Source organism: Ambystoma mexicanum, chromosome 11 (genome assembly GCF_040938575.1).
Source record: "Ambystoma mexicanum isolate Mex_15411 chromosome 11, UKY_AmexF1_1, whole genome shotgun sequence".
NCBI classification, from domain to species: Eukaryota; Metazoa; Chordata; class Amphibia; order Caudata; family Ambystomatidae; genus Ambystoma; species Ambystoma mexicanum.
In genome coordinates this window covers 37227109-37250813 of record NC_090934.1, presented here as the reverse complement: position 1 = coordinate 37250813, position 23705 = coordinate 37227109, and the positions used below count along the sequence as shown (strand labels likewise).

The 23705-nt window shown below is 52.2% G+C and overlaps 1 protein-coding gene across 2 annotated transcripts in view; it reads left to right on the top strand.

Annotated features, from left to right (window-relative positions):
• Nucleotides 1–23705, top strand: part of CCDC28B (coiled-coil domain containing 28B) — an 80080-nt gene that overhangs the window by 42223 nt on the left and 14152 nt on the right. For both annotated transcript variants that reach the window (XR_011279567.1, XM_069622488.1), the window contains exons 4-5: nt 11778–11932; nt 12242–12264. Coding sequence is in view for 1 of the 2 variants with exons in the window: in XM_069622488.1 (XP_069478589.1) it covers nt 11778–11932; nt 12242–12264 (178 nt within the window). In the remaining variant the exon portion in view is untranslated. The remainder of the gene's footprint in view (nt 1–11777; nt 11933–12241; nt 12265–23705) is intronic.

Genomic DNA, 23705 nt, shown 5'->3' with positions numbered 1-23705 from the left:
TTCTGTCAGGCACACCAACATTTTGTCAGGCACTGCAATATTCTCTCAGAGACACCAACATTCTCTCATGCATTCCAACACCAACATTCTGTCAGGCACACCAACATTCTGTCAGGCACACCAACATTCTGTCAGGCACACCAACATTCTGTCAGGCACACCAACATTCTGTCAGGCACACCAACATTCTGTCAGGCACACCAGCATTCTGTCAGGCAAACCAACATTCTCTCATGTATTCCAACATTCTGTCGGGCACACCAACATTCTGTCAGGCACACCAACATTCTGTCAGGCACACCAACATTCTGTCAGGCACACCAACATTCTGTCAGGCACTCCAACATTCTCTCAGAGACACCAACATTCTCTCAGAGACACCAACATTCTCTCGGAGACACCAACATTCTCTCGGAGACACCAACATTCTCTCGGAGACACCAACATTCTCTCGGAGACACCAACATTCTGTCAGGCACACCAACATTCTGTCAGGCACTCCAACATTCTCTCAGGCACACCAACATTCTCTCATGTATTCCAACATTCTGTCGGGCACACCAACATTCTGTCAGGCACACCAACATTCTGTCAGGCACACCAACATTCTGTCAGGCACTCCAACATTCTCTCAGAGACACCAACATTCTCTCAGAGACACCAACATTCTCTCAGAGACACCAACATTCTCTCGGAGACACCAACATTCTGTCAGGCACACCAACATTCTGTCAGGCACTCCAACATTCTCTCAGGCACACCAACATTCTCTCATGTATTCCAACATTCTGTCAGGCACACCAACATTCTCTCAGGCACACCGACATTCTCTCATGCATTCCAACACCAACATTCTCTCAGGCATACCGACATTCTCTCAGGCACACCGACATTCTCTCAGGCACACCGACATTCTCTCAGGCACACCGACATTCTCTCAGGCACACCGACATTCTCTCAGGCACACCGACATTCTCTCATGCATTCCAACACCAACATTCTCTCAGGCACACCAACATTCTCTCAGGCACACCAACATTCTCTCAGGCACACCAACATTCTCTCAGGCACACCAACATTCTCTCAGGCACGCCAACATTCTTTCAGGCACGCCAACATTCTTTCAGGCACGCCAACATTCTCTCATGTATTCCAACATTCTCTCAGGCACACCAACATTCTCTCAGGCACACCAACATTCTCTCAGGCACACCAACATTCTCTCAGGCACACCAACATTCTCTCAGGCACACCAACATTCTATCATGCACTCCAACATTCTGTCGGGCACACCAACATTCTGTCGGGCACACCAACATTCTGTCGGGCACACCACATTCTCTCATGCACTCCAACATTCTGTCAGGCACACCAACATTCTGTCAGGCACACCAACATTCTGTCATGCATTCCCACATTCTGTCGGGCACACCAACATTCCGTCGGGCACACCAACATTCCGTCGGGCACACCAACATTCCGTCGGGCACACCAACATTCTCTCATGCACACCAACATTCTGTCGGGCGCACCAACATTCTGTCGGGCACACCAACATTCTGTCGGGCACACCAACATTCGCTCATGCACACCAACATTCTCTCAGGCACACCAACATTCGCTCATGCATTCCAACACCAACATTCTGTCAGGCACACCAACATTCTGTCAGGCACACCAACATTTTGTCAGGCACTGCAATATTCTCTCAGAGACACCAACATTCTCTCATGCATTCCAACACCAACATTCTGTCAGGCACACCAACCTTCTGTCAGGCACACCAACCTTCTGTCAGGCACACCAACATTCTGTCAGGCGCACCAACATTCTGTCAGGCACACCAACATTCTGTCAGGCACACCAGCATTCTGTCAGGCACACCAGCATTCTGTCAGGCACTCCAACATTCTCTCATGTATTCCAACATTCTCTCAGGCACACCAACATTCTCTCAGGCACACCAACATTCTCTCAGGCACTCCAACATTCTGTCGGGCACACCAACATTCTGTCGGGCACACCAACATTCTGTCGGGCACACCAACATTCTGTCGGGCACACCAACATTCTCTCAGGCACACCAACATTCTCTCAGGCACTCCAACATTCTCTCATGCATTCCAACATTCTCTCAGGCACACCGACATTCTCTCAGGCATTCCAACATTCTCTCAGGCACACCGACATTCTCTCAAGGCACACCGACATTCTCTCATGCACTCCAACATTCTCTCAGGCACACCAACATTCTGTCAGGCACACCCACATTCTGTCATGCATTCCCACATTCTGTCGGGCACACCAACATTCTGTCGGGCACACCAACATTCTGTCGGGCACACCAACATTCCGTCATGCACACCAACATTCCGTCATGCACACCAACATTCTCTCGGGCACACCAACATTCTGTCGGGCACACCAACATTCTGTCGGGCACACCAACATTCGCTCAGGCACTCCAACATTCTCTCAGGCACACCAACATTCGCTCAGGCACACCAACATTCGCTCATGCATTCCAACACCAACATTCTGTCAGGCACACCAACATTTTGTCAGGCACTGCAATATTCTCTCAGAGACACCAACATTCTCTCATGCATTCCAACACCAACATTCTGTCAGGCACACCAACATTCTGTCAGGCACACCAACATTCTGTCAGGCACACCAACATTCTGTCAGGCACACCAACATTCTGTCAGGCACACCAGCATTCTGTCAGGCAAACCAACATTCTCTCATGTATTCCAACATTCTGTCGGGCACACCAACATTCTGTCAGGCACACCAACATTCTGTCAGGCACACCAACATTCTGTCAGGCACACCAACATTCTGTCAGGCACTCCAACATTCTCTCAGAGACACCAACATTCTCTCAGAGACACCAACATTCTCTCGGAGACACCAACATTCTCTCGGAGACACCAACATTCTCTCGGAGACACCAACATTCTGTCAGGCACACCAACATTCTGTCAGGCACTCCAACATTCTCTCAGGCACACCAACATTCTCTCATGTATTCCAACATTCTGTCGGGCACACCAACATTCTGTCAGGCACACCAACATTCTGTCAGGCACACCAACATTCTGTCAGGCACTCCAACATTCTCTCAGAGACACCAACATTCTCTCAGAGACACCAACATTCTCTCAGAGACACCAACATTCTCTCGGAGACACCAACATTCTGTCAGGCACACCAACATTCTGTCAGGCACTCCAACATTCTCTCAGGCACACCAACATTCTCTCATGTATTCCAACATTCTGTCAGGCACACCAACATTCTCTCAGGCACACCGACATTCTCTCATGCATTCCAACACCAACATTCTCTCAGGCATACCGACATTCTCTCAGGCACACCGACATTCTCTCAGGCACACCGACATTCTCTCAGGCACACCGACATTCTCTCAGGCACACCGACATTCTCTCAGGCACACCGACATTCTCTCATGCATTCCAACACCAACATTCTCTCAGGCACACCAACATTCTCTCAGGCACACCAACATTCTCTCAGGCACACCAACATTCTCTCAGGCACACCAACATTCTCTCAGGCACGCCAACATTCTTTCAGGCACGCCAACATTCTTTCAGGCACGCCAACATTCTCTCATGTATTCCAACATTCTCTCAGGCACACCAACATTCTCTCAGGCACACCAACATTCTCTCAGGCACACCAACATTCTCTCAGGCACACCAACATTCTCTCAGGCACACCAACATTCTCTCAGGCACACCAACATTCTCTCAGGCACACCGACATTCTCTCATGCACACCGACATTCTCTCATGCACACCGACATTCTCTCATGCACACCGACATTCTGTCAGGCACTCCAGCATTCTGTCAGGCACACCGACATTCTGTCAGGCACTCCAGCATTCTGTCAGGCACTCCAGCATTCTGTCAGGCACTCCAGCATTCTGTCAGGCACTCCAACATTCTGTCAGGCACTCCAACATTCTCTCAGGCACACCAACATTCTCTCAGGCACACCAACATTCTCTCAGGCACACCAACATTCTCTCAGGCACACCAACATTCTCTCATGTATTCCAACATTCTGTCAGGCACACCAACATTCTCTCATGCATTCCAACATTCTCTCAGGCACACCAACATTCTCTCATGCACACCAACATTCTCTCATGCACACCAACATTCTCTCAGGCACACCGACATTCTCTCATGCATTCCAACACCAACATTCTCTCAGGCACACCAACATTCTCTCAGGCACACCAACATTCTCTCAGGCACACCAACATTCTCTCAGGCACGCCAACATTCTCTCAGGCACGCCAGCATTCTCTCAGGCACGCCAACATTCTTTCAGGCACGCCAACATTCTTTCAGGCACGCCAACATTCTCTCATGTATTCCAACATTCTCTCAGGCACACCAACATTCTCTCAGGCACACCAACATTCTCTCAGGCACACCAACATTCTCTCAGGCACACCAACATTCTCTCAGGCACACCAACATTCTCTCAGGCACACCAACATTCTCTCAGGCACACCAACATTCTCTCAGGCACACCAACATTCTCTCAGGCACACCAACATTCTCTCAGGTACACCAACATTCTCTCATGCACACCAACATTCTCTCAGGCACACCAACATTCTCTCAGGCACACCAACATTCTCTCAGGCACACCAACATTCTCTCATGCACACTAACATTCTCTCATGCACACTAACATTCTCTCATGCACACTAACATTCTCTCATGCACACCGACATTCTCTCATGCACACCGACATTCTGTCAGGCACTCCAGCATTCTGTCAGGCACTCCAGCATTCTGTCAGGCACTCCAGCATTCTGTCAGGCACTCCAGCATTCTCTCAGGCACACCAACATTCTCTCAGGCACACCAACATTCTCTCAGGCACACCAACATTCTCTCAGGCACACCAACATTCTCTCATGTATTCCAACATTCTGTCAGGCACACCAACATTCTGTCAGGCACACCAACATTCTCTCAGGCACTCCAACATTCTGTCAGGCACACCAACATTCTCTCATGCATACCAACATTCTCTCAGGCACACCAACATTCTCTCAGGCACACCAACATTCTCTCAGGCACACCAACATTCTCTCAGGCACTCCAACATTCTCTCAGGCATTCCAACATTCTCTCAGGCACACCGACATTCTCTCAGGCATTCCAACATTCTCTCGGGCACACCGACATTCTCTCAAGGCACACCGACATTCTCTCAAGGCACACCGACATTCTCTCAAGGCACACCAACATTCTCTCAAGGCACACCAACATTCTGTCATGTATTCCAACATTCTGTCGGGCACACCAACATTCTCTCATGCATTCCAACATTCTGTCGGGCACACCAACATTCTGTCGGGCACACCAACATTCTGTCGGGCACACCAACATTCTGTCGGGCACACCAACATTCTCTCGGGCACACCAACATTCTCTCGGGCACACCAACATTCGCTCATGCATTCCAACACCAACATTCTCGTAGGCACACCAACATTCTCTCAGGCACACCAACATTCTCTCAGGCACACCAACATTCTCTCAGGCACACCAACATTCTGTCAGGCACTGCAATATTCTCTCAGAGACACCAACATTCTCTCATGCATTCCAACACCAACATTCTCTCAGGCACACCAACATTCTCTCAGGCACACCAACATTCTCTCAGGCACACCAACATTCTCTCAGGCACACCAACATTCTCTCAGGCACACCAACATTCTCTCAGGCACACCAACATTCTCTCAGGCACACCAACATTCTGTCAGGGACACCAACATTCTGTCAGGCACTGCAATATTCTCTCAGAGACACCAACATTCTCTCATGCATTCCAACACCAACATTCTCTCAGGCACACCAACATTCTCTCAGGCACACCAACATTCTCTCAGGCACACCAACATTCTCTCAGGCACACCAACATTCTCTCAGGCACACCAACATTCTCTCAGGCACACCAACATTCTCTCAGGCACACCAACATTCTCTCATGCATTCCAACATTCTCTCATGCATTCCAACATTCTCTGAGGCACACCAACATTCTCTCAGGCACACCAACATTCTCTCAGGCACACCAACATTCTCTCAGGCACACCAACATTCTCTCAAGGCACACCAACATTCTGTCATGTATTCCAACATTCTGTCATGTATTCCAACATTACATTCTCTCAGGCACACCAACATTCTCTCAGGCACACCAACATTCTCTCAGGCACACCAACATTCTCTCAGGCACACCAACATTCTCTCAGGCACACCAACATTCTCTCAAGGCACACCAACATTCTGTCATGTATTCCAACATTCTCTCAGGCACACCAACATTCTCTCAGGCACACCAACATTCTCTCATGCACTCCAACATTCTCTCAGGCACACCAACATTCTCTCATGCATTCCAACACCAACATTCTCAGGTACACCAACATTCTCTCATGCATTCCAACATTCTTTCAGGCACACCAACATTTTCTCGGATGCATTCCAATGGTCTCTCAGGCACTCCAACATTCGCTCATGCACTCCAACATTCGCTCATGCACTCCAACATTCTCTCATGCATTCCAACATTCTCTCAGGCACACCAACATTCTCTCAGGCACACCAACATTCTCTCAGGCACACCAACATTCTCTCATGCATTCCAACATTCTCTCATGCATTCCAACATTCTTTCAGGCACACCAACATTCCCTCAGATGCATTCCAATGGTCTCTCAGGCACACCAACATTCTCTCATGCACTCCAACATTCTCTCAGGCACACATACATTCTCTCAGGCACACATGCATTCTCTCAGGCACACATGCATTCTGTCAGGCACACATGCATTCTGTCAGGCACACATGCATTCTGTCAGGCACACATGCATTCTGTCAGGCACACATGCATTCTGTCAGGCACACCAGCATTCTGTCAGGCACACCAGCATTCTGTCAGGCACACCAGCATTCTCTCGGGCACACCAGCATTCTCTCAGGCACACCAACATTCTCTCAGGCACTCCAACATTCGCTCATGCACTCCAACATTCTCTCATGCATTCCAACACCAACATTCTGTCAGGCACACCAACATTCTCTCATGCATTCCCACACCAACATTCTGTCAGGCACACCAACATTCTGTCAGGCACACCAACATTCTGTCAGGCACACCAACATTCTGTCAGGCACACCAACATTCTCTCATGCATTCCAACATTCTCTCATGCATTCCAACATTCTGTCAGGCACTCCAATATTCTCTCAGAGACACCAACATTCTCTCATGCATTCCAACATTCTCTCAGGCACACCAACATTCTCTCAGGCACACCAACATTCTCTCAGGCACACCAACATTCTCTCATGTATTCCAGCATTCTGTCAGGCACACCAACATTCTCTCATGCAGTCCAACATTCGCTCATGCATTCCAACGCCAACATTCTCTCATGCATTCCAACATTCTCTAATGCATTCCAACACCAACATTCTCTCATGCATTCCAACATTCTCTCATGCATTCCAACACCAACATTCTGTCAGGCACACCAACATTCTCTCATGCATTCCAACACCAACATTCTGTCAGGCACACCAACATTCTCTCATGCATTCCAACACCAACATTCTGTCAGGCACACCAACATTCTGTCAGGCACACCAACATTCTGTCAGGCAAACCAACATTCGCTCGGGCACACCAACATTCTCTCATGTATTCCAACATTCTCTCATGCATTCCAACATTCTTTCAGGTACACCAACATTCTCTCAGATGCATTCCAATGGTCTCTCATGCATTCCAACATTCTCTCATGCATTCCAACATTCTCTCATGCATTCCAACATTCTCTCATGCACTCCAACATTCGCTCATGCACTCCAACATTCGCTCATGCACTCCAACATTCTCTCATGCATTCCAACACCAACATTCTCTCAGGCACACCAACATTCTCTTAGGCACACCAACATTCTCTCAGATGCATTCCAATGGTCTCTCATGCACTCCAACATTCGCTCATGCACTCCAACATTCGCTCATGCACTCCAACATTCTCTCAGGCACACCAACATTCTCTCAGGCACTCCAACATTCTCTCATGCATTCCAACACCAACATTCTCTTAGGCACACCAACATTCTCTCATGCACTCCAACATTCTCTCATGCACTCCAACATTCTCTCAGGCACACCAACATTCGCTCAGGCACTCCAACATTCTCTCATGCATTCCAACACCAACATTCTCTCATGCATTCCAACACCAACATTCTCTCATGCATTCCAACACCAACATTCTCTCATGCATTCCAACACCAACATTCTCTCGGGCACACCAACATTCTCTCGGGCACACCAACATTCTCTCGGGCACACCAACATTCTCTCGGGCACACCAACATTCTCTCGGGCACACCAACATTCTCTGGGGCACACCAACATTCTCTGGGGCACACCAACATTCTCTGGGGCACACCAACATTCTCTGGGGCACACCAACATTCTCTCGGGCACACCAACATTCTCTCGGGCACACCAACATTCTCTCGGGCACACCAACATTCTCTCGGGCACACCAACATTCTCTCGGGCACACCAACATTCTCTCGGGCACACCAACATTCTCTCGGGCACACCAACATTCTCTCGGGCACACCAACATTCTCTCAGATGCATTCCAATGGTCTCTCAGGCACACCAACATTCTCTCATGCACTCCAACATTCTCTCATGCACACCACCATTCTCTTAGGCACACCACCATTCTCTTAGGCACACCAACATTCTCTCATGCATTCCAACATTCTCTCATGCATTCCAACATTCTTTCAGGCACACCAACATTCTCTCAGATGCATTCCAATGGTCTCTCATGCATTCCAACATTCTCTCATGCATTCCAACATTCTTTCAGGCACACCAACGTTCTCTCAGATGCATTCCAATGGTCTCTCAGGCACACCAACATTCTTTCATGCACTCCAACATTCTTTCATGCACTCCAACATTCTTTCATGCACTCCAACATTCTTTCATGCACTCCAACATTCGCTCATGCATTCCAACACCAACATTCTCTCAGGCACACCAACATTCTCTCAGATGTATTCCAATGGTCTCTCATTCACTCCAACATTCTCTCGGGCACACCAACATTCTCTCATGCATTCCAACATTCTTTCAGGCACACCAACATTCTCTCAGATGCATTCCAATGGTCTCTCAGGCACTCCAACATTCGCTCATGCACTCCAACATTCGCTCATGCACTCCAACATTCGCTCAGGCACTCCAACATTCGCTCAGGCACACCAACATTCGCTCAGGCACTCCAACATTCTCTCATGCATTCCAACACCAACATTCTCTCATGCATTCCAACACCAACATTCTCTCATGCATTCCAACACCAACATTCTCTCGGGCACACCAACATTCTCTCGGGCACACCAACATTCTCTCGGGCACACCAACATTCTCTCGGGTACACCAACATTCTCTCGGGCACACCAACATTCTCTCGGGCACACCAACATTCTCTCGGGCACACCAACATTCTCTCGGGCACACCAACATTCTCTCGGGCACACCAACATTCTCTCGGGCACACCAACATTCTCTCGGGCACACCAACATTCTCTCGGGCACACCAACATTCTCTCGGGCACACCAACATTCTCTCGGGCACACCAACATTCTCTCATGCATTCCAACATTCTTTCAGGCACACCAACATTCTCTCAGATGCATTCCAATGGTCTCTCAGGCACTCCAACATTCGCTCATGCACTCCAACATTCGCTCATGCACTCCAACAATCTTTCAGGCACACCAACATTCTCTCAGATGTATTCCAATGGTCTCTCATTCACTCCAACATTCTCTCGGGCACACCAACATTCTCTCATGCATTCCAACATTCTTTCAGGCACACCAACATTCTCTCAGATGTATTCCAATGGTCTCTCATTCACTCCAACATTCTCTCGGGCACACCAACATTCTCTCATGCATTCCAACATTCTTTCAGGCACACCAACATTCTCTCAGATGCATTCCAATGGTCTCTCAGGCACTCCAACATTCGCTCATGCACTCCAACATTCGCTCATGCACTCCAACATTCGCTCATGCACTCCAACATTCGCTCATGCACTCCAACATTCGCTCATGCACTCCAACAATCTTTCAGGCACACCAACATTCTCTCAGATGCATTCCAACATTCGCTCATGCACTCCAACATTCGCTCATGCACTCCAACATTCGCTCATGCACTCCAACATTTGCTCATGCACTCCAACATTCGCTCATGCACTCCAACATTCGCTCATGCACTCCAACAATCTTTCAGGCACACCAACATGCTCTCAGATGCATTCCAATGGTCTCTCAGGCACTCCAACATTCTCTCATGCACTCCAACATTCTCTCATGCACTCCAACATTCGCTCATGCACTCCAACATTCGCTCATGCACTCCAACATTCTCTCATGCATTCCAACACCAACATTCTCTCGGGCACACCAGCATTCTCTCATGCATTCCAACATTCTTTCAGGCACACCAACATTCTCTCAGATGTATTCCAATGGTCTCTCATTCACTCCAACATTCTCTTGGGCACACCAGCATTCCCTCGGGCACACCAGCATTCCCTCGGGCACACCAGCATTCCCTCGGGCACACCAGCATTCCCTCGGGCATTCCTTAGCAACTGCATTCACACCAAGCACGATACAACAGGGCCCTTGGAGGAGCTCAGCAACCTCATGCATGTGTGGAGACGCTTGAGGGGGTGGCACATGCCCGTATGAGCACAAAGGCGCCCACGGTAGCAGGGCATTTCTGCCTCTACTGGAGAAGAGTGCGTCAGTGGAATTGTTGGGTCACAATAAATTACGTTGTCTGGTAAAGGTTACTTCACACATTTATTGGGTCACAGTGTAATATAATGATTAAGGCGCGTGCAGGTGCAAAAACTGCTGGGCTAACTACATAGTGCATAAGTGCACAGTTTGCCAGAGCATGATGGGGTTTAGTAGCTAATAGAGGCGTGTATTGAATGCTTGCAACCTGCAGTATAACAGCATTATAGCGCCTAGATGCCCAGTCTTACAGTGATGTAATAATAATCTGCAGAGCACATGAAGCCGGCACGAAATGCTCACTAGGGGTGAATTGCGTTATTCTAGCGGGCCTGCCTGAAAGGTCTTCGGCGCTCGCTTGTGCAGTGTTCTGCATTCTCTGGTGAGCAGACACAGGATGGGACACCCCAGTGCAACACTACCTTGTCGGCTGATAGGGCAGCATTCCAGCGCGGCTCCCAGGGCCCGAGTGCCTGAGCTCGATGGCGAGGAGGGAAGGGCTTTGGACAGGTGCAAAACTGAATGTCTAGAAGGGCTTACACCGCGTTGAGTGACAGGCACACCTGATAAAAGTGGGAACTCACACGGGCAAGGGGAGGACGCTCCAGTGGAGTTCCACCGAGCACTGTGCAAGTGCCCTGGGTTGATGGCTCCTAACGGCGGCTCCTGTTACCACGTCTCACTTGTGGGTTGACTAGAGAGAAAGGGAGAGAGGCCAGTCCAGTGCCTGAGCGGGAGGGAGGCCAGTCCATGAGCTGAACGGCTCCTTGGCCTTTGGCAGTGTGTACATCCAAGGAACGTAAGACGGTGCTCTATGGATCTGTAACCTATAGCTTTCATGCCTGTCTAGGGAAGGTCTGCTCCTTCGAGCAGCTGGAGCACGTGAGGGAGATGCAGGAGAAGCTGGCCCGGCTTCACTTCAGTCTGGACACCTGCGTGGAAGAGGTCAGCGAGGAGCAGAAGAAGCCCGTGGCCGACCAGAACCTGGAGCAGCTGCTGACCAACGTGAGTACATCTCCAGGTGCTTGCAGCTAATGCTAGAAAGATGAAGTAACAGGGTGTGTAAGTGGGGGAGCCGGGAGTGGGCACAGAGGACAGCTTGGCCTCTAGACCAGCACTCGTTCCAGCCAGAAACGAGATCTCTCATACTCCTGCTTTCACCGCCACGCGGCCGGATAGTGTTCCTGCTCACAAAGAACTCTTAAGGGCGAGTGTTTGGGGTATTTGGGGCCCGGGCATATGGTCAGGGAGTGAGGGAGGGGTTCGTTGTTTATTTCATTCGCCAATCCTTGCTGTTTTTTTTCTCTTTTTCAGTTGGAAGAGCTGAGCACATCTATGTATCCTTGCAAACTGTGTGGTGGGCCATGTTCTTGGTGAGTGGTAATACCTTGAGCCCTGTTCTCATCCATGAACAATACATGAGGGCCATCCCCTCTTACCTCACAGTGGTGCTACAGCAGGCTATCTTCCAGCTTTGCAGGGACAAGGGGGTGGTCCTAGTCTCTTCCAGCCTAGCGGAGACCCAGAGGGGTCTTAGTCCCTTCCAGCCTTCCAGCCTAGTGGAGACATAGAGGGGGTCCTAGTCTCTTTCAGCTTTCCAGCCTAGTGGAGACATAGAGGGGGGTCCTAGTCTCTTCCAGCCTTCCAGCCTAGCGGAGACATAGAGGGAGTCCTAGTCTCTTCCAGCCTTCCAGCCTAGCGGAGACATAGAGGGGGTACTGGTCTCTTCCAGCCTAGAGGAGACATAGAGGGGGTCCTGGTCTCTTCCAGCCTTCCAGCTTAGCGGAGACATAGAGGGGGTCCTGGTCTCTTCCAGCCTTGCCGCCTAGCGGAGACATAGAGGGGGTTCAAGTCTCTTCCAGCCTTGCAGAGACAGAGGGAGTGCTAGTCTCTTACAGCCTTGCAACCCAGCGGAGACATAGAGGGGGTTCAAGTCTCTTCCAGCCTTTCAGCCTAGCAGAGATATAGAGGGGGTCCTGGTCTCTTCCAGTCTAGCGGAGACATAGAGGGGGTCCTAGTCTCTTCCAGCCTAGCGGAGACATAGAGGGGTCCTAGTCTCTTCCAGCCTTGCAGCCTAGTGGAGACATAGAGGGGGTCCTAGTCTCTTCCAGCCTAGCAGAGTCATAGAGGGGGTCCTAGTCTCTTCCAGCCTAGTGAAGACATAGAGGGGGTCCTAGTCTCTTCCAGCCTTGCAGCCTAGCGGAGACATAGAGGGGTCCTAGTCTCTTCCAGCCTAGTGGAGACATAGAGGGGGTCCTAGTCTCTTCCAGCCTTCCAGCCTAGCAGAGACATAGAGGGGGTCCTGGTCTCTTCCAGTCTTGCAGCCTAGCAGAGACATAGAGGGGGTCCTGGTCTCTTCCAGCCTAGTGGAGACATAGAGGGGGTCCTAGTCTCTTCCAGCCTAGCGGGGACATAGAGGGGGTCCTAGTCTCTTCCAGCCTTCCAGCCTAGTGGAGACATAGAGGGGGTCCTAGTCTCTTCCAGCCTAGCAGAGACATAGAGGGGTCCTAGTCTCTTCTAGCCTAGCGAAGACATAGAGGGGGTCTGAGTCTCTTCGAGCCTTTCAGCCTTGCAGAGACATAGAGGGGCTCCTTGTTTCTTTGTTTCTTCCAGCCTGCCAGCCTAGCGGAGACATAGAGGGGGTCCTAGTCTCTTCCAGCCTTGCAGCTTAGTGGAGACATAGAGGGGGTTCTTGTCTCTTCCATCCTAGTGGAGACATAGAGGGGTCCTAGTCTCTTCCAGCCTTGCAGAGACATAGAGGGGGGTCCTAGTCTTTTCCAGCCTTGCAGCCTAGTGGAGACATAGAGGGGTCCTAGTCTCTTCCAGCCTAGTGGAGACATAGAGGGGTCCTAGTCTCTTCCAGCCTTCCAGCCTAGTGGAGACATAGAGGGGGTCCTAGTCTCTTCCAGCCTTCCAGCCTAGTGGAGACATAGATGGTGTCCTAGTCTCTTCCAGCCTAGCAGAGACATAGAGGGGTCCTAGTCTCTTCTAGCCTAGCAGAGACATAGAGGGGCCCTAGTCTCTTCCAGCCTTCCAGCCTAGCAGAGACATAGAGGGGGTCCTGGTCTCTTCCAGTCTTGCAGCCTAGCAGAGACATAGAGGGGGTCCTGGTCTCTTCCAGCCTAGTGGAGACATAGAGGGGGTCCTAGTCTCTTCCAGCCTTCCAGCCTACTGGAGACATAGAGGGGGTCCTAGACTCTTCCAGCCTTCCAGCCTAGTGGAGACATAGAGGGGGTCCTAGTCTCTTCCAGCCTAGCAGAGACATAGAGGGGTCCTAGTCTCTTCTAGCCTAGCGAAGACATAGAGGGGGTCCGAGTCTCTTCGAGCCTTTCAGCCTTGCAGAGACATAGAGGGGCTCCTTGTTTCTTTGTTTCTTCCAGCCTGCCAGCCTAGCGGAGACATAGAGGGGGTCCTAGTCTCTTCCAGCCTTGCAGCCTAGTGGAGACATAGAGGGGGTTCTTGTCTCTTCCATCCTAGTGGAGACATAGAGGGGTCCTAGTCTCTTACAGCCTTGGGGAGACATAGAGGGGGTCCTAGTCTCTTACAGCCTTGCGGAGACATAGAGGGGGTCCTAGTCTCTTCCAGCCTAGTGGAGACATAGAGGGGTCCTAGTCTCTTCCAGCCTAGTGGAGACATAGAGGGGGTCCTAGTCTCTTCCAGCCTTCCAGCCTAGTGGAGACATAGATGGGGTCCTAGTCTCTTCCAGCCTAGCAGAGACATAGAGGGGTCCTAGTCTCTTCTAGCCTAGCAGAGACATAGAGGGGCCCTAGTCTCTTCCAGCCTTCCAGCCTAGCAGAGACATAGAGGGGGTCCTGGTCTCTTCCAGCCTAGTGGAGACATAGAGGGGGTCCTAGTCTCTTCCAGCCTTCCAGCCTACTGGAGACATAGAGGGGGTCCTAGACTCTTCCAGCCTTCCAGCCTAGTGGAGACATAGAGGGGGTCCTAGTCTCTTCCAGCCTAGCAGAGACATAGAGGGGTCCTAGTCTCTTCTATCCTAGCGAAGACATAGAGGGGGTCCGAGTCTCTTCGAGCCTTTGAGCCTTTCAGCCTTGCAGAGACATAGAGGGGCTCCTTGTTTCTTTGTTTCTTCCAGCCTGCCAGCCTAGCGGAGACATAGAGGGGGTCCTAGTCTCTTCCAGCCTTGCAGCCTAGTGGAGACATAGAGGGGGTTCTTGTCTCTTCCATCCTAGTGGAGACATAGAGGGGTCCTAGTCTCTTCCAGCCTAGCAGAGACATAGAGGGGTCCTAGTCTCTTCTAGCCTAGCGAAGACATAGAGGGGGTCCGAGTCTCTTCGAGCCTTTCAGCCTTGCAGAGACATAGAGGGGCTCCTTGTTTCTTTGTTTCTTCCAGCCTGCCAGCCTAGCGGAGACATAGAGGGGGTCCTAGTCTCTTCCAGCCTTGCAGCCTAGTGGAGACATAGAGGGGGTTCTTGTCTCTTCCATCCTAGTGGAGACATAGAGGGGTCCTAGTCTCTTCCAGCCTTGCGGAGACATAGAGGGGGTCCTAGTCTCTTCCAGCCTTGCAGAGACATAGAGGGGGGTCCTAGTCTTTTCCAGCCTTGCAGCCTAGTGGAGACATAGAGGGGTCCTAGTCTCTTCCAGCCTAGTGGAGACATAGAGGGGCTCCTAGTCTCTTCCAGCCTAGTGGAGACATAGAGGGGTCCTAGTCTCTTCCAGCTTTCCAGCCTAGTGGAGACATAGAGGGGGTCTTAGTCTCTTCCAGCCTTCCAGCCTAGTGGAGACATAGATGGGGTCCTAGTCTCTTCCAGCCTAGCAGAGACATAGAGGGGTCCTAGTCTCTTCTAGCCTAGCAGAGACATAGAGGGGCCCTAGTCTCTACCAACTTAGCGGAGACATGGAAGGGGTCCTAGTCTCTTCCAGCCTTGCAGCCTAGTGGAGACATAGAGGGGGTCCTAGTCTCTTCCAGCCTAGCGGAGACATAGAGGGGGTCCTAGTCTCTTCCAGCCTTGCAGAGACATAGAGGGGGGTCCTAGTCTCCTCCAGCCTTGCAGCCTAGCGGAGACATAGAGGGGTCCTAGTCTCTCCCAGCCTAGTGGAGACATAGAGGGGTTCCTGGTCTCTTCCAGCCTAGTGGAGACGTAGAGTGGGTCCTGGTCTCTTTTAGCCTTGCAGCCTAGCAGAGACGTAGAGGGGGTCCTGGTCTCTTTTAGCCTTGCAGCCTAGCAGAGACATAGAGGGGGTCCTAGTCTCTTCCAGCCTTCCAGCCTAGCGGAGACATAGAGGGGGTCCTAGTCTCTTCCAGCCTAGTGGAGACATAGAGGTGTCCTAGTCTCTTCCAGCCTTCCAGCCTAGTGGAGACATGGAGGGGGTCCTAGTCTCTTCCAGCCTTCCAGCCTAGTGGAGACATAGAGGGGGTCCTAGTCTCTTCCAGCCTAGCAGAGACATAGAGGGGTCCTAGTCTCTTCCAGCCTAGTGGAGATATAGAGGGGCCCTAGTCTTTTCCAGTTGAGCGGAGACATAGAGGGGGTCCTAGTCTCTTCCAGCGTAGTGGAGACATAGAGGGGTCCTACTCTCTTCCAGCCTAGCGGAGACGTAGAGGGGGTCCTGGTCTCTTCCAGCCTTGCAGCTAACAGAGACATAGAGGGGGTCCTGGTCTCTTCCAGCCTAGCGGAGACGTAGAGGGGGTCCTGGTCTCTTCCAGCCTTGCAGCTAGCAGAGACATAGAGGGGGTCCTGGTCTCTTCCAGCCTTGCAGCTAGCAGAGACATAGAGGGGGTCCTGGTCTCTTCCAGCTTTCAAGCCTAGCAGAGACATAGAGGGGGTCCTATTCTGTTCCAGCCTAGTGGATACATAGAGGGGGGTCCTAGTCTCATCCAGCCTAGCGGAGACATAGAGGGGTCCTAGTCTCTTCCAGCCTTCCAGCCTAGTGGAGACAAAGAGGGGGTCCTAGTCTCTTCCAGCCTAGTGGAGACAAAGAGGGGGTCCTAGTCTCTTCCAGCCTAGCGGGGACAAAGAGGGGGTCCTAGTCTCTTCCAGCCTAGCGGGGACAAAGAGGGGGTCCTAGTCTCTTCCAGCCTAGCGGAGACATAGAGGGGCCCTAGTCTCTTCCAGCCTAGTGGAGTAATAGAGGGGGTCCTAGTCTCTTCCAGCCTAGCGGAGAAATAGACGGGTCCTAGTCTCTTCCAGCTTAGCAGAGATATAGAGGGGATCCTAGTCTCTTCCAGCCTAGCGGAGACATAGAGGGGTCCTAGTCTCTTCCAGCTTAGCGGAGACATAGAGGGGGTCCTGGTCTCTTCCAGCCTAGCAGAGACGTAGAGGGGGTCCTGGTCTCTTCCTGCCTTGCAGCCTAGCAGAGACAATAGAGGGGGTCCTGGTCTCTTCCAGCCTAGTGGAGACATAGAGGGGGTCCTAGTCTCTTCCAGACTTCCAGCCTAGCGGAGACATAGAGGGGGTCCTGGTCTCTTCCAGCCTAGCGGAGACATAGAGGGTGTCCTAGTCTCTTCCAGCTTAGCCGAGACATAGAGGGGGTCCTAGTCTCTTCCAGCCTAGTGGAGCCATAGAGGGGGTCCTAGTCTATCCAGCCTTGCAGCCTAGTGGAGACATAGAGGGGTCCAAGTCTCTTCCAGCTTAGCGGAGACATAGAGGGGGTCCTAGTCTCTTCCAGCCTTGCAGCCTAGCGGAGACATAGAGGGGGTCCTGGTTTCTTCCAGCCTTGCAGAGACATAGAGGGGGGGTCCTAGTCTCTTTCAGCCTAGCAGAGACATGGAGGGGGGTCCTAGTCTCTTCCAGCCTTGCAGAGCCATAGAGGGGGTGCTAGCCTCTTCCAGCCTAGAGGAGACATAGAGGGGGTCCTAGTCTCTTCCAGGCATCTCCCCACCAATCATGCAGGCCTGTCACAATGGGCTTCTTTCTTATCCAATCGGGCAGGAGTGCGGGCATCTCCCCACCACTCATGCACGCCTGTCACAGTGGGCTTCTCCCCACCACTCATGCACGCCTGTCACAGTGGGCTTCTTTCTTCTCCAATGGGGCAGGAGCGCGAGCATCTCCCCACCACTCATGCACGCCTGTCACAGTGGGCTTCTCCCCACCACTCATGCACGCCTGTCACAGTGGGCTTCTTTCTTATCCAATTGGGCAGGAGCGCGGGCATCTCCCCACCACTAATGAACGCCTGTCACAGTGGGCTTCTTTCTTATCCAATGGGGCAGGAGCACAGGCATCTCTCCACCACTCATGCACGCCTGTCACAGTGGGCTTCTTTCTTATGCAATGGGGCAAGAGCACGGACATCTCTCCACCACTCATGCACGCCTGTCACAGTGGGCTTCTCCCCACCACTCATGCACGCCTGTCACAGTGGGCTTCTTTATTATCCAATGGGGCAGGAGCACAGGCATCTCTCCACCACTCATGCACGCCTGTCACAGTGGGCTTCTTTCTTATGCAATGGGGCAGGAGCACGGACATCTCTCCACCACTCATGCATGCCTGCCACAGTGGGCATCTCCCCACCACTCATGCACGCCTGTCACAGTGGGCTTCTTTCTCAGTTGTCAGGCCTAGTATGATAGTCACTTGTTTGGTTCCTCCCCTCCCTTTCTGCACCCCTCTCCCTCACCTTTTGTTCGCCTCTGGCTCTACCAGCAATGTCATCAGGCCTAGAACGGTAGTCGCCTGTCTGTTTTCATTTCCTTCCCACTCTCCCCCTCCCTTCCTTATCTATGTCTTAGCTCTTGCACTATCTGAAATGTCGTCAGGCAGAGTACGATAGTTAATTTCACGACCTTACTGTTCATGGCCTGTAAGAATGTCGTTGTATTTTCCCTTGTTCCCTTCCTTGCCTTGAAGCACTTTGAAGCACATTGTGTATAGGCGCTATATAAATAAACTATCATATCATATCCAATGGGGCAGGAGCACGGGCATCTCCCCACCACTCATGCACGCCTGTCACAGTGGGCTTCTTCCCACCACTCATTCACGCCTGTCACAGTGGGCTTTTCCTCCCACCACTCAGGCACGCCTGTCACAGTGGGATTCTTTCTTATCCAATGGGGCAGGAGTGCGGGCATCTCCCCACCACTCATGCACGCCTGTCGCAGTGGGCTTCGTTCTTATCCAATTGGGCAGGAGCGCGGGCATCTCCCCACCAATCATGCACGCCTGTCACAATGGACTTCTTTCTTATCCAATGAGACAGGATCACGGACATCTCTCCACCACTCATGCACGCCTTTCACAGTGGGCTTCTTCCCACCACTCATGCACGCCTGTCACAGTGGGCTTCTTTCTTATCCAATGGGGCAAGAGTGCGGGCATCTCCCCACCACTCATGCACGCCTGTCACAGTAGGCTTCTTTCTTATCCAATTGGGCAGGAGCGCGGGCATCTCCCCACCAATCATGCACGCCTGTCACAATGGACTTCTTTCTTATCCAATGAGACAGGATCACGGACATCTCTCCACCACTCATGCACGCCTTTCACAGTGGGCTTCTTCCAACCACTCATGCACGCCTGTCACAGTGGGCTTCTTTCTTATCCAATGGGGCAGGAGCACGGGCATCTCTCCACCACTCATGCACGCCTTTCACAGTGGGCTTCTTCCCACCACTCATGCACGCCTGTCACAGTGGGCTTCTTTCTTATCCAATGGGGCAGGAGCACAGGCATCTCTCCACCACTCATGCACGCCTGTCACAGTGGGCTTCTTCCAACCACTCATGCACGCCTGTCACAGTGGGCTTCTTCCAACCACTCATGCACGCCTGTCACAGTGGGCTTCTTCCCACCACTCATGCACGCCTGTCACAGTGGGCTTCTTTCTTATCCAATGGGGCAGGAGCGCGGGCATCTCCCCAGCTCTCATGCACGCCTGTCACAGTGGGATTCTTTCTTATCCAATGGAGCAGGAGCACGGGCATCTCTCCACCACTCATGCACGCCTGTCACAGCGGGCTTCTTCCTACCACTCATGCACGCCTGTCACAGTGGGCTTCTTTCTTATCCAATGGAGCAGGAGCGCGGGCAACTCCCCACCACTCATGCACGCCTGTCACAGTGGGCTTCTTTCTTATCCAATGGGGCAGGAGCACAGACATCTCTCCGCCACTCATGCACGCCTGTCACAGTGGGCTTCTTCCCACCACTCATGCACGCCTGTGACAGTGGGCTTCTTTCTTATCCAATTGGGCAGGAGCGCGGGCATCTCCCCACCACTAATGAACGCCTGTCACAATGGGATTGTTTATTATCCAATGGGGCAGGAGCACAGGCATCTCTCCACCACTCATGCACGCCTGTCACAGTGGGCTTCTTTCTTATGCAATGGGGCAGGAGCACGGACATCTCTCCACCACTGATGCATGCCTGTCACAGTGGGCTTCTCCCCACCACTCGTGCATGCCTGTCACAGTGGGCTTCTTTCTTATCCAATGGGGCAGGAGCACAGGCATCTCTCCACCACTCATGCACGCCTGTCACAGTGGGCTTCTTTCTTATGCAATGGGGCAAGAGCACGGACATCTCTCCACCACTCATGCACGCCTGTCACAGTGGGCTTCTCCCCACCACTCATGCACGCCTGTCACAGTGGGCTTCTTTATTATCCAATGGGGCAGGAGCACAGGCATCTCTCCACCACTCATGCACGCCTGTCACAGTGGGCTTCTTTCTTATGCAATGGGGCAGGAGCACGGACATCTCTCCACCACTCATGCATGCCTGCCACAGTGGGCATCGCCCCACCACTCATGCACGCCTGTCACAGTGGGCTTCTTTCTCAGTTGTCAGGCCTAGTATGATAATCACTTGTTTTGTTCCTCCCCTCCCTTTCTGCACCCCTCTCCCTCACCTTTTCTTTGCCTCCGGCTCTACCAGAAATGTCATCTGGCCTAGAACGGTAGTCGCCTGTCTGTTTCCATTTCCTTCCCACTCTCCCCCTCCCTTCCTTATCTATGTCTTAGCTCTTGCACTATCTGAAATGTCGTCAGGCAGAGTACGATAGTTAATTTCACGTCCTTACTGTTCATGGCCTGTAAGAATGTCGTTGTATTTTCCCTTGTTCCCTTCCTTGCCTTGAAGCACTTTGAAGCACATTGTGTATAGGCGCTATATAAATAAACTATCATATCATATCCAATGGGGCAGGAGCACGGGCATCTCCCCACCACTCATGCACACCTGTCACAGTGGGCTTCTTCCCACCACTCATGCACGCCTGTCACAATGGGCTTCTTTCTTATCCAATGGGGCAGGAGCACAGACATCTCTCCACCACTCATTCACGCCTGTCACAGTGGGCTTTTCCTCCCACCACTCCGGCACGCCGGTCACAGTGGGATTCTTTCTTATCCAATGGGGCAGGAGTGCGGGCATCTCCCCACCACTCATGCACGCCTGTCGCAGTGGGCTTCGTTCTTATCCAATGGGGCAGGAGTGCGGGCATCTCCCCACCACTCATGCACGCCTGTCACAGTGGGCTTCTTTCTTATCCAATGGGGCAGGAGTGCGGGCATCTCCCCACCACTCATGCACGCCTGTCGCAGTGGGCTTCGTTCTTATCCAATTGGGCAAGAGTGCGGGCATCTCCCCACCACTCATGCACGCCTGTCACAGTAGGCTTCTTTCTTATCCAATTGGGCAGGAGCGCGGGCATCTCCCCACCAATCATGCACGCCTGTCACAATGGACTTCTTTCTTATCCAATGAGACAGGATCACGGACATCTCTCCACCACTCATGCACGCCTTTCACAGTGGGCTTCTTCCCACCACTCATGCACGCCTGTCACAGTGGGCTTCTTTCTTATCCAATGGGGCAGGAGCACGGGCATCTCTCCACCACTCATGCACGCCTGTCACAGTGGGCTTCTTCCAACCACTCATGCACGCCTGTCACAGTGGGCTTCTTTCTTATCCAATGGGGCAGGAGCACGGGCATCTCTCCACCACTCATGCACGCCTGTCACAGTGGGCTTCTTTCTTATCCAATGGGGCAGGAGCAAGGGCATCTCTCCACCACTCATGCATGCCTGTCACAGTGGGCTTCTTTCTTATCCAATGGGGCAGGAGCACAGGCATCTCTCCACCACTCGTGCACGCCTGTCACAGTGGGCTTCTTCCAACCACTCATGCACGCCTGTCACAGTGGGCTTCTTCCAACCACTCATGCACGCCTGTCACAGTGGGCTTCTTCCAACCACTCATGCACGCCTGTCACAGTGGGCTTCTTTCTTATCCGATGGGGCAGGAGCACGGGCATCTCTCCACCACTCATGCACGCCTGTCACAGTGAGCTTCTTCCAACCACTCATGCACGCCTGTCACAGTGGGCTTCTTTCTTATCCAATGGATCAGGAGCACGGGCATCTCTCCACCACTCATGCACGCCTGTCACAGTGGGCTTCTTTCTTATCCAATGGGGCAGGAGCACGGGCATCTCTCCACCACTCATGCACGCCTGTCACAGTGGGCTTCTTTCTTATCCAATGGGGCAGGAGCACGGGCATCTCTCCACCACTCATGCACGCCTGTCACAGTGGGCTTCTTCCAACCACTCATGCACGCCTGTCACAGTGGGCTTCTTCCAACCACTCATGCACGCCTGTCACAGTGGGCTTCTTTCTTATCCAATGGGGCAGGAGCGCGGGCATCTCCCCACCACTCATGCACGCCTGTCACAGTGGGATTCTTTCTTATCCAATGGAGCAGGAGCGCGGGCATCTCCCCAGCTCTCATGCACGCCTGTCACAGTGGGATTCTTTCTTATCCAATGGAGCAGGAGCACGGGCATCTCTCCACCACTCATGCACGCCTGTCACAGCGGGCTTCTTCCTACCACTCATGCACGCCTGTCACAGTGGGCTTCTTTCTTATCCTATGGAGCAGGAGCGCGGGCAACTCCCCACCACTCATGCACGCCTGCCACAGTAGGCTTCTTTCTTATCCAATGGGGCAGGAGCACGGACATCTCTCCGCGACTCATGCACGCCTGTCACAGTGGGCTTCTTCCCACCACTCAGGCACGCCTGTCACAGTGGGCTTCTTCCCACCACTCGGGCACGCCTGTCACAGTGGGCTTCTTTCTTATCCAATAGGGGCAGGAGCGCGGGCATCTCCCCACTACTCATGCACGCCTGTCACAGTGGGCTTCTTTCTTATTCAATGGGGCAGGAGCGCTGGCATCTCCCCACCACTCATGCACGCCTGTCACAATGGACTTCTTTCTTATCCAATGAGGCAGGAGCACGGACATCTCTCCACCACTCAGGCACGCCTCTCACAGTGGCATTCTTTCTTATCCAATGGGGCAGGAGCACAGGCATCTCCCCACCACTCATGCACGCCTGTCACAGTGGGCTTCTTTCTTATCCAATTGGGCAGGAGCGCGGGCATCTCCCCACCACTCATGCAGGCCTTTCACAATGGGCTTCTTTCTTATCCAATGGGGCAGGAGCACGGACATCTCTCCACCACTCATGCACGCCTGTCACAATGGGCTTCTTTCTTATCCAACGGAGCAGGAGCGCGGGCAACTCCCCACCACTCATGCACGCCTGTCACAGTGGGCTTCTTTCTTATCCAATGGGGCAGGAGCACGGACATCTCTCCGCCACTCATGCACGCCTGTCACAGTGGGCTTCTTTCTTATCCAATGGAGCAGGAGTGTGGGCATCTCCCCACCACTCATGCACGCCTGTCACATTGGGCTTCTTTCTTATCCAATGGGGCAGGAGTGTGGGCATCTCCCCACCACTCATGCACGCCTGTCACATTGGGCTTCTTTCTTATCCAATGGATCAGGAGCACGGGCAT